Source organism: Sinocyclocheilus anshuiensis, unplaced genomic scaffold (assembly GCF_001515605.1).
Source record: "Sinocyclocheilus anshuiensis isolate Anshui unplaced genomic scaffold, SAMN03320099.WGS_v1.1 scaffold1137, whole genome shotgun sequence".
NCBI classification, from domain to species: Eukaryota; Metazoa; Chordata; class Actinopteri; order Cypriniformes; family Cyprinidae; genus Sinocyclocheilus; species Sinocyclocheilus anshuiensis.
The window spans coordinates 5,589-18,080 of NW_015558597.1; the positions used below are offsets into that span (position 1 = coordinate 5,589).

The following is a 12,492-nucleotide window of genomic DNA, read 5'->3' on the forward strand; positions in this document are numbered from 1 at the left end:
CACATTTAAGTATTTTGATATATCATTGGAACACAAAATCTTATGGTGGTGACATCTGACGGTGTTGACAAATTTGGCATTTCTTTCACAAAACCAATGGAGTTCATGTAGTAGCCATTTTATTTTTTTCTGTTGATGCTAGATGCTAATGGAACCTGCTTCAGGAGAATACAATTATCTAAATATTTCAAATAATTTCCTCAGAAATTGGAAGATGGTGTTGACATATCATGGCTGTGACACAGGAAATATTAACATTAGGATTTAAAATATTCTAAAACTAAAACTTAGCAGAGCCTGTCTGACACTGCTGTACTCTGCAGAGGTGAACTGTGGCAAGGGGGTCCCCTTTAGAGTGACAGCTGCCCCTGATATTCCCTGATTTTATTACATTTTAATAAATGTCTGACGGTGTTGACGTAGGGGGAAACTTTAAAATCGTATGAAACATGCATGTGTCATTAAAAAACAACCTTGCTTTGATAGGAGATATTATTAATTGTTGCTTTTGATAAAACAAGCTCTTTTTCATCATTAAAAAAAAACATTTTTATCCATTTTATTGCATATGAATGCTTGAACCCTTCTCTGTGGACACACTGTTTTAGATGTAGTGAGAGGACATTAAGAAACACAGATTTGGTATAATAATGAGAAAATCAAATTGAAGGTGATAATTGTGTTAAATACATTCTATTATAGATCCGAATTAAAAAAAAAATTCTAAATAGTCTTCTGTAAAATAAGCACCAGACCTGTTGAGAAACACATTTTAGCTTCTTCATATAGGCCTACACACATGGTTAAATGACAAAAAAAGCTTAAACTCAGTCCAAAAAAAGTCCACAGGGCTAAAATGCTCAAAGTTGAAGAAACAACTATGAAGAAACTTTTTATATGATTTCAATAATCTCACTAGTTTAACAACCCTGCGAAAAAGGCATCTTAAACAAGCCTAAGTACTAGACAGACATGCATGTAATGCTAACCAAATTACAGCAGCCATGTGTCTTACACATTCCTCACAATTAGGTTAAAGCAGCAGTGTTATCTTGTTGTGTTAAATAGTATTTTTTCCCCCTGCTGACAGAATTTGAACAGTCCATACCATGGTTTTCTGCCTACTTTGCCAGAAGGATCCTCAGAAGGATTGTTTTTGGAGTTATGTGAATGTGATATTGGGTGGGTGATGGTCTGGTGATATGATTCTCATTATCAACTTGTGCACTTAAAAGACTGAGAACATTATTGTTCTTTCTTTATAGGACCATCATGTGGAAATCAAGGAAAACATCCGCTTCCAGGAAGTTCAAAGGCCAGTAAGTATACAATCTAGGCCACATAGATTGTAATTAATAACAGATAATTGTTTTTCAAATCATCAGCAACAGATTCGTTTTATTTCCTTTTATTTGACAACAATAAATACATTACATAAATTAAATCTCTCACTTATAAAAAGAAATTCCTTCATATAAAAACTATAAATATATCAGTGTAAGAATAACTCTATACAGTATCACCTACCCAGTCTGAGCACATGATTTCACATTGGCATAAGCTGATATAATCACATGACACTTACATATTCATTCACACCATGCACTTAAAGCAGAATTAATCATCAATCTATTCCTAAAGTCGTTGTATGATCATACATTTAAAACAACCAAAGCAGCCCTTCCTTTTAATTCACAATGTAAAAGCAAGCAGTCGGACATAGAGTGCATTCATCAGATTCATGTTTTGATGTCCTTCATATTTCCTCCACACAGTGACACACTGACGTCTGGCAGCATTAGAGTTCCAGCTCTGGCTCGAGGAGCTCATCTGAAGTAAAGCTGCTGTCTGGATAATAGAGGACATTAGTCTGACCATCGGTCTCTGGGTTTAAAGAGTTGCATAATTTGCAGCAGAAATTGTGATTGGATTTAGATCTAGCTTTTTAACAGACCCTTTAGTTTACATCATCAGAAATTGAATCATCGTGTTGTCATATCATATTTAAAGGTTATTTTGATAACAAACAGTGTTGGGGAAAGTTACTTTTAAAAGTAATGCATTACAATATCGCGTAACTTCGTAAAAAAGTAACTAATTACGGTACGTAGTTACTTTTTATTGAAAGTAATGCGTTACGTTACTTTTGCGTTACTTTTTAAATCTGGGCTGGGCTTGCTTGTTTGCTTTTAATATAAAAAGTTCTATTTTTGGCAAACGTAAAAGCCCTTTCACACCAAAAGCCTCAGGCTGAAGGAAATATAAATTAACGTCTGTACAGTATACACAGAAGAAGAAAGTTCAACACACTTCAGCAATAAAAAAAGAAGAAGAAATGTTAGTTTATCTTGTGCAATTTTTGCTTATTAGTATGGTTGAATTGGATCACTGAAGGTCAGCAGCAAATTGGTTAATAAAATGGGATTAAATACATAAAGGATATTTGTATTATTTAACATATTTATTTATTGCAGCTTTGAGTCATATTCTGAGTTGCTTTTAACTGTTTTTATTAATTTTGAGGAAAACTAAATCTGATTTTTTTTTTTTTTTGTGAGTGAGTGTTTGAGATGAATTAATGCATGTTCACATAGAACTACAGTAACATCTTACTCCTGATTTATCTCAACAAGGGGACAGGAGAGCTTTCAATCAATAAATGGGAAAAAAAAGTAACTGGTGTTACTTACTTGAAAAAGTAACTCAGATATTCTCTTGTAAATTACAAAGTAATGCACTACTTTACTAGTTACTTGAAAAAAGTAATCTGATTACGTAACTCGCGTTACTTCTAATGCGTTACCCCCAACACTGATAACAAATAATGTTAAAATAGCTGAAATTGGTGCTAGATGATTCTAATGAATAAAACTGCAAAATAATGCTTACCATGCAACCAAGTTCAACGCATTTCTTTGATGTCAGGATTAAGAGGTCCCTCCACTAAAGGCATGTGGTCCTTTGTAGATTTCTTTATTCTGATCTGTCACGCCATCAACAGGATGCCTTTTTGTTTTAAATCACACACACAAGATTATTAGATTCACAACTCCAGGCACATACGCTATCGTTCAAAAGTTTGAGGTCAGTAAGATGTCTCTTAATCTCACCAAGGATGCATTGATTTGATCAAATACATTACAGTAAAATATACTAATACAGTTAAAACAGTAATGTTGTGAAATATTATTATTTAAAAGAACCGTTTTCCATGTGAATATAGTTTAAAATGTGATGTAAAGCTGAATTTTCAGCATCATTACTCCAGTCTTTAGTGTCACATGATCCTTCAGAAATCATTCTGATATGCTGATTTGATAATCAAAAAACATTTCTGATTTCTGTTGAAAACAGTTGTGCTGATTAATATTTTTGTTAAATACGTGTTGTTTTTTTTCAGGATTTTTTTAATGAACAAACAAACAAACAGCATTTATTTGAAATATAAATCTTTTGTAACAAAATAAATGTCTTTACAATTGAATATTTTTGATTAATCCTTGCTGAATAAAAGTATCGATTTCTTAAAAATAATAATAATAATCGTACTGACCCAAACTTTTGGATAGTAGTGTGAACTGATTCATATATAATTTGCAGTTTATTTAATGTTCCTGATATTAAAATGCATCCTTCAGTCTCAGTTTAATATAATGCAGAATTTGAATATTTGGATGAACCAAACAAACATTTCTGCCGACTCCTCAAAGTGAATGTGAAACCCAGGATTGTGCTTGAGCTGAAGTCGTTCTCTTACCCGGCAGCACCAGGATGCTGATGATTATGGCAGCGATGGCAGTGACGTTCAGCTTTATTGCTGGGTTTCTGAGCACAGTGCAGTCTGCAGAAACATCACAGTCACACACATGAAGCGAGAGGGTCTGGGCTGAATGCTGGCCCCGGCTGTCAGAGATCTTAAGGGCGACTTCATGATCTCCTGCAGGTACAGCGCTCTCTTTGATCAGTCTCACAGATGTACCTGCGAGGAAAACGGAAATTACAGAGGAAACAGGTACATTTGGTTGCTATTACAATGTAAAACAAGATGATTTTTTCTATTACCATAGTTAGACTGAAGCCTCCATTTCCCTTGGACGTCTCCAGTCAGCTCAAAGTGTAAAGGCGGGCTGTACAGGTCTGGATTGAAAGCTGTAACGTCAGCCGTCTCCTCAGACAGACACATGGCCAGTTTGTTGGCGTCCAGCATCGGTCCAGTCTCCTTTCTCTCCATTACACCCACTTGTTTCATCATCTTCTTGAATACTGAGGGGTCACCGGCATCTTTCTGAATAAACGGTGATTGGAAAGGACATTAATGTGGATCTGGACTTTCCTCAGTGGTAGTCTATTGTATATATAACCATCATCAAAAACAATTCAACCAGCATAACTCGACTGAAATAGCAACATCTGAAAGCTCTGAAGACAGAAACAGGTTTACACTTTGTTTACTTACTGTTCTCTCAGTGAGATCTGGTGGATGGTTGTGTTTGCCGATGAGACGCAGTATCACTGTGCTTGTGCTGGAGAGCTGCATCTTCTCCCCATGATCCTTTGCTTCAACCAGAATAGTGTATTTTTGGGTCTCCTGCGTTGAAAAAGGCACAGCGAAGTTGAATACTATATCTGTGTCAGATGATCTTTGACCTTTTGATCTAAACAGCTAGCATGAATGCAAACTCCTAATTCAATCGAATACAAAATGAGATTGGGATTTATTGTAAAATGTGGTAAATAGTTTTAACACAGAATGAGATGAGTGCAAACGTTTGACTGGATAGTGTACCTGATTTACCAAAAATGTTAAGATTGTCTAATACATTCTGTTAAAAACAGTAAAAGATAAAATGTAAAATTGGGGGGCATCTGTCAAGTTCTTGGAAATGTATTTTCTGCATTCATTTTCAAGAAACATTTAAATTTAATAACTCTAATAATGTCATGTGGTATAACCATTACATAAAAAAGTAATAATATATTTACCTTGAATAAGTGTACACATCATCATTTTTAAAAGGGGCTTTTAATATATTTTAAGGTAAAATATTCATAAATATTACTTTTATTGACCTTAACACGCGATTACAATGGTCTGTAGAGGCCTTTTATTTTATTGTAGATCTTTTCTACAATAAAAATACATTTTTGATGATGTTTTTCAAATATCAATTACCAGTAAAGCAGTTTTGTAAAAAAAAAGAACAAACTACCTAATTCGTTTTTTTTTCCTTTTCAATAGTTTTATTCTTTTTTTTTTTTATAAAATATGGCTTTTTTTTTTCTTCATTATGACACTAGGACAGTAATCACTTTTACATTTTTGACTGACAAAAAATCAAAGTGATCTTTCAAATCTTAAAATCAAAACAAATTCTAATATTGAAATTAACAACACGCTTGTCACAAATCCGCTCCGTGGTCTTCCGTCTGCTCGCCACCAGAGGTCGCCTTCTGATTACATTGACTCTCACACCACACAAACTGTTGCACGTCACCCTGGACTACATTTTCCATGCTCCATTGCACTGATTGGACTCACCTGCAGCCAATCACACACACACTATATAACAACCACTCAATCCTTCTCTAATCGCTGAGCATTGTTTAGCGCTTGTCGTTTTCCCAGTGATAGCTACATTACGGAGCCTTCTGCCCTAGTTTCTAGTTCATAGTTTCTAGTCTAGTCTAGATTTGTCTTGCGATTACCTGTTACCTGATTATCTGCCTGTCTTAGAATTCGCTCGTCTTGTCGTTTGGACTATGTTTGTACCTTGCCTGGATTATTGCATGTTTTGGATTACCTGTTTGCCTCGCCCTCTGGCTTACGTTTGCCGATCGAAGACCCACGCTTGCCCTAGGAATACTCTTTTGTCTTGCCTGTGTTGTACCAGTGTTGTTGTCTGACCCTTGCCTGTTTCATGACCACGCCTCTAAATAAAAGCCTTGCATATGGATCCGCAAACCTCACATCTCATTCGCCCCGTTACAATGCCCAAGATGTATTCTAATTGTGTGAATGTTTTTTAATACATTAATAGACCCACCCAGACAACACAAATGAACATCATGTTATTGCTCCATATTCAATACTGATAACACTATTCATTTGTCAATGGATGCATGAATGGATGTTGAATATTTGCAGGAATTATAATGTTAAATAATACATTATATCTGCAGCATAACATTGACAAAATGACTTCAGGATGGAAAAACTGTGTATATGTTACCTCATAATCAAGGGATCCCTTTAAATATATGGTTCCTGTCGGCTCTCCTTTTTTTTGCTGCATGAAGAACTGAGGTCTGGAGGTAGAGGGAGACACTGAGGCGATTCTCAAAGTAAACTGTGAGTTTGCTGTGCCAGGCTGGTCTTTGTCGGTTGCCAGCACTGTGACCAGAGGCTTACCTTTGGGTAAAACAATACAAAGAGGATCAGGTCAAATGTTGCTCTTTCACCTGGAAACCAACAGGTTTTGTATATGAGAGTCGGGACGGTACCTTGTGGTGTTGATTCATCTACTGTGATTTCATACACGTCCCGATTAAAAACAGGAGCGTGATCGTTAACATCCAGAATATCAATATCCACAGCAACTATTGTGTTTTTTTTAGAAAGTGTGATCTGCAAGTCAATAAAATAACATTCAGTATTAACTAATAAAAATACTCATTTAACTTAGTCGCTGCTTATTGTAGGACTTACTCTCAGTCTCTTGTACTCCTCATAGTCAACTTTTCCATGAGCGTAATCTGATCCGTTGCTGTCAACAGAGAGAACCCCTTTGGGGTCCTTGTTGATGCCCTGTCCATGAATGGAGAATTCTTCAATAACTTTCTTTTCAATATTTAACTAAGAAAGGATGGAAACATTCAAAATGATTCATTTGATTGAGAACAACTCAGAATTCTGTGCTCATATAAACAATTATATTGCTTTCTTGTTTTCAAGAACCTAAGCTATCCATGTTTTAAAAACTTTGATTTTAGTTTAATCAGTTGATATTCTGCTATAAAGTGGCTGATTACTATAGAAAGGTTTCAGTATAACCTACATCTCCCAGTTTATATGGGAAAGGACCAGTGTGCTCCTCTTCCATGGACAGGGAATCCACAACCCAGGCTCGCTTTTTGCGTATGTGTAATTTTGATGGGGTTGCACACTGAATACAGACATTCTGGAAAAGACAATATTAGACAAAACATTGATCAGTTAAAAACTCAATAATAAATTTAGTTCATTTCAAGTTCTTACCTGTTAGCTATCATGTTCTGGAGGATACAATGCAATGGTAACACTTTATTTTAAGGACCCATTCTAACTATTAACTACTTGTTTATTAGCATGCATATAGCATATTGGCTGTTTATTAGTACTTATGAAGCACAAAAAATAATGCCTTATTCTGCATAACCATATTTTAGATCCCTTAATCCTACACTTAACAACTACCTTACTAACTATTAATAAGCAGGAAATTAGGAATTTATTGAGGCAAAAGTCATGAGAATTGGCCCCCAAAATAAAAAATGCAACCTATGCAACTTGTTACCAATAACAAGATTGTTTTTACAGTATTTTAATATGAATTATTTGCAAACATTTACTTTCCGACAGGTACATTTTGCATTCCATTGTGCTTAATATAAATTCAACATTCATCGGATATCTGTCACTAGTCATTTCCAGTTTTTAAAAATGATCTGCACACTTAATCTTGCCTGAATGTCATTATGTTTAATGACAAAAATACTGTAAATATCCAATAATTCATGTGGAATATAGCACAAAAAACTCTGAACATTATTAAACTAGCCAGAATTAGTTATTTTAATAAACAATATTTGTTTTTACAAAATGAGTAAAATGTTTTTGTAACACTTTATTTTACAGTGTCCCTGTTACACGTTACAAGTACTTATTGCAGTATAATAACAGTAAATTCTGCATTAATTACTTACAAGCAACTAACCCTAAACCAAACACTAACACTAAGAAAGTGCATGGCGTTGATTAATATCGCTCAGTTCTTGTAATTGTATAATTACACTGTAAAAAGGACACCTTAAAATAATGTGCAACAAAAATTATGAAACTGATCAAAATAAATAAATAAAATCATTTTTGTTACTTACTGCAACAAGGAAAACAATCACAACAGTCTTCATTTTAAGCAGCGAGAAGATCTTGGTTTTATCTTGCTTTAGGTTTGCTTTGAAGCTCATGTGAAGCAAGCTGGCTGTTGCTTCTTTAAATAGCCAAAGGAGGATGATTTGACAACATTTCTCTGGAAACCCAATGAATCCGATTAATTTTTAACAGCTATTAGCACCCTATTGTCTCATGAGCTTTCTAAGGAAGGATGCATGAAGGATTCTGGCAAGAGTCCAGACATTCTTAAACAGAACAGAAAACAAGTAGTATGACAGGCTTCTAAAACAGGTTCTGGTTTCAATGAAATTGAAAATAAAAAAAATGAATGAATTACATATGCATGAACTTACATTGTACATAGATTTAAAAAGACAGGCCTTCTGTTTGGTGTAGATAACAGTGTTTAATCGGTCGGGAGTGTGTTTATTGTTGTATTCTATGGAATGAGTTCAGCTTGTGTTTCCCTACAGCGTAACTTTTACAGGTCAGATATTTTATGAATCCATTTATATCCTTCCAAGCAAACAAACCCCACTTCCCATTACTGACTAAACACAACATACTGCATAAAAGCTATACTCTCAGTAAAGGTTTGTAAAACAGACGTACTGTAAATAAGCCATGAAAGCATATGCAGTAGGCCTCTCCATATTATGTAATGTGTTTAATGCAGCTCTATTGACTGCTGATTTTCATGTTTTATGGTAAGCAGGTATCAGTATTTCCAAAGTTAGTTTTAAAATCATATTATTCTGTGATCTGCATTGAGGATTTCATTTGAATTGTGGCCAACGGAAAACAAATTCAAATGTTTTTTTTCTCTGTTAAGTCAAACAACAGCATGCAACTAAGATAACACCAGCATTTGGCCATTTGTGATCAGCTATAGTTTTCTAAATATAGTGTCAGATCAGAGGCCTTTGGTGAAAGGAAAAGGGCATTTACAATAGTCAAAGGAGATGATCAGATGATCAGAAGATGTCTTCGAAGATGATTTCGACTTTTTGAAAAGACTTTGACTTTTCACCTATAGAGTACACTTTCAATGTTACAGAAGGGTTGGGTCTTAATTGTTGTCTTTAATTGTGCAAAATAAATATGCATAGGTCATACCAAAAACATTTTGCTAGACCAAACCAACTTTGCTTTTTGGTTAACTAGATTATTTAAATAGGGAAGATGGGATTTATGGGATTTAATACCAGGTGTAGCAGTGTAATTCTGTAACATTTTGCTCTCTAGTGAAAATCTGATACCTCAAGGCACTCAAAAAAAAAAAAAAATAAAATTAATCAATCAATCAACAAAGAAAGAAAGAAGAAACATGTCTCATGAGCAGACAAGTAGCTTACATTCCGCTGTTGTTTTGACTTGTTGAAAATGTAATGTTATAACATTACATAAGTTTGGCAATGACGATTGCTATTCATATCGTGTAAGGTAAAATGGAAGAGACTATTATAACTTGGCTGGGCTATTTATAGACAAACAGACCAAAGTAGTAATTAGTAAACATATACACTGGTAACATAATGTAATGTGGGGTTTAGGTTTTGTTTTTGTTTCCTGTTCATGTCCATGTCTTTTATTTTGTAATTGTTTCCTGATGTTAGTGTCATGCTTCCCTTGCCTCATGTCTCTCTGCCATAAACATTGTTTTGTGAATCTAGTCAATGTACAAAAAATATATGGAAGCTTGTTTTTGCCACGGGATGAAAAACTAAAGTAACGCTTTATTTTAAGGACCAATTCTCACTATTAACTAGCATGCCTATTACTAGAATATTGGCTGTTTATTAGTACTTATGAAGCACATATTAATGCCTTATTCTGCATGACTACATTTGAGATCCCTTGATCTCTACCCCATACCTAAACTTAACAACTACCTTACTAACTTTTAATAAGCAGCAACTTAGGAGTTTATTGAGGCAAAAATCATAGTTAATAGTTAGTTAATAGTGAGAATTTATGTGACCAAGACTCAGAATTCTTATCTGTCTCTCAAAGAGATGGACTAGAATACTTTTGAGACCCTTCTGTTCCACAAAGAAACATTCACACAGCCCCCATTTCTAATCATTTTTTTTTAAGAGGCAGGTGAAGCTACATAAGAAAATGACTGTTAGCAAATTTATGCAGGGAATGGCAGGCCAGAAACAGTCTATGATTCCAGCTGAGCAGAGGGACTTAAGTTTTACTGTGAAGTACGTTTTCTCTCGCAATTCTGAGTTTATATCTCACAATTTCTGACTTTTTTTTTTTTTATCACAATTCAGAAAAACGTTAGAATTGCAAGATATAATCTTAGAATTGTGAGATATAAACTCTGAATTGTGAAATAAAACGTTTTTATTTTTTATTCTCTAGTGGAAACCAAAAAAAAAAAGTAAACTCAGAATTCTGAGAAAAAAGTCAGAATTATTATTATTATTTTATTCTGTAGCAAAACCCAAACAGAGGCTAGAGTGAGCGACTTGAGAACGGCGCGGCCGGCGGATTCGACGATGGAGTGTCCGGAGGGCTTGCTGCAACCAAATGTGACGACCCCGACATGGCAGCAGCAACAACAATACTACAGCGAGAATAAAAGTTACGCCTTCTTTCTTTGTGTGAACATTTGGACGGCTTTATGCAAATCTTCCCACATCGTGACGTAGATATGTGGGGGCGTGTTAGAACGAGCCATTTTAGGTAGGCGTGGTTGACTCTTAACTTTTATAAAGTTATAAAAGTTTATAAAATCTCTTTGGATTTGAGACTTTAGTCTTTGCAACTTTACAGATCTTCTTTATGCACCAAGAGCTTGTAACACTTCAAAGAAAAAGGACAAATTTTAATCGCATCATATGACCCCTTTAAGACATGGAGTTTCTTTTCATAATGTTTAACTAGTTAACTTGAAAATAGGTCAGCATTTTTCACGTGCCTTTTATTAACAAAGATAAATAAAACTGTTTCCTTCTTGCTCATTTACATTAATTGTAATTGTTCTTCATTACTTGATTAATTGTAATAATTCATGTAATTCAAGTCAGAATTCTTTGATCTACCTTTTTTGGTAGGCAAGTAAAACATTTTTGACATGGTATTTGCTGTACACAATAGTTGTTAAGTTTACAGTTGTTTACTTATTCTATGTGACTGAATATGTATGATGCCATTCTGTACATGTGTAAGTGTCACATTAAATTAAGTACAATTCATGTTTAAATGTTTTTAATGGCCCCTGTGGATTGAATTTCAGAATTTCAGTCTTATTGTTGTCAACATGCTGTTTAATATACTAAACCACAGGTGTATCTCTTCTATAATGCTGATTTTTAGGCCATGCTGGAGAGAATCGCTGAAGTTTGTCCCTGGAAATCAGGGTAGCAGTCCACTTCAAATGAACGAGACTGGACATGTCTGCTGATGAGTGAATTGAACAAAGTGCAGGTATGGCTGGTTTGTATTCGGGTGAGGGAGAGAGCACTCAGAGAGTTCTGAGCCTGGCCAATTCGTGACATATTTATACACACGTAAAAGAAAAATTTTTTTTTACACAACATATATGCAAATATTCTGTAAGCTTACATACGATTTTATACAGTCTTAGGACATATATGAAATATCCATGGTAAAATTAGTATATATACACATTTATTACAAATATTTATATTATGAATTTTGTATGGTAATGTACAGTAAGACCATTTATGTGAACAATATCTAATTTATATAGTTTATTTAAACAACATATATGCAAACATTCTCTATGCTTAATCTTATTGCCAATCTTATTATTCAATACCTGGCATGGTTCAACTTACAGTAAATATGAATGTCAGACATTTACAAGTATATTGTAAATCAGTAATTATAACAGTAATTATAAACTGATAATGGGGAAGTCGTGGCCTAATGGTTAGAGAGTCGGACTCGTAACCCAAAGGTTGTGGTTTCGAGTCTCGTACCGGCAGGGATTGTAGGTGGGGGGAATGAATGTACAGCGCTCTCTCCCACCTTCAATACCACGACTGAGGTGCCCTTGAGCAAGGCACCGAACCCCCAACCGCTCCCCGGGCGCCGCAGCATAAATGGCTGCCCACTGCTCCGGGTGTGTGTTCACGGTTTGTGTGTCTTCACTGCTGTGTGTGTGTGCACTTTGGATGGGATAAATGCAGAGCACTAATTCCGAGTATGGGTCACCATACTTGGCCACATGTCACGTCACTTTTTTTATAACTGATTTCCATTTGCTGTTAGACAGGCGGTGTTGTTCTTTAACAGGAGCCACTCAGATTTCTTATCTCCAAATGATGAACGTTCTGATTTCGTCACATTCACAAGTGTCA

At 35.0% G+C, this 12,492-nt stretch overlaps 1 protein-coding gene across 1 annotated transcript; it reads right to left on the bottom strand.

Moving 5' to 3' along the window:
* Window positions 1–3,757: 3,757 nt before the first annotated feature.
* On the bottom strand, window positions 3,758–8,226 carry LOC107680055 (cadherin-like protein 26; the record flags this gene model as incomplete). The annotated part of the gene is made up of 8 exons (XM_016475816.1): window positions 8,137–8,226; window positions 7,056–7,178; window positions 6,707–6,853; window positions 6,502–6,625; window positions 6,231–6,409; window positions 4,457–4,588; window positions 4,063–4,285; window positions 3,758–3,979 (listed from the first exon to the last, which is right to left on the bottom strand). Coding segments are annotated over exons 1-8 (1,240 nt in total), but the record flags the coding sequence as incomplete, so codon positions are not given.
* Between the last annotated feature and the right edge of the window lie 4,266 nt (window positions 8,227–12,492).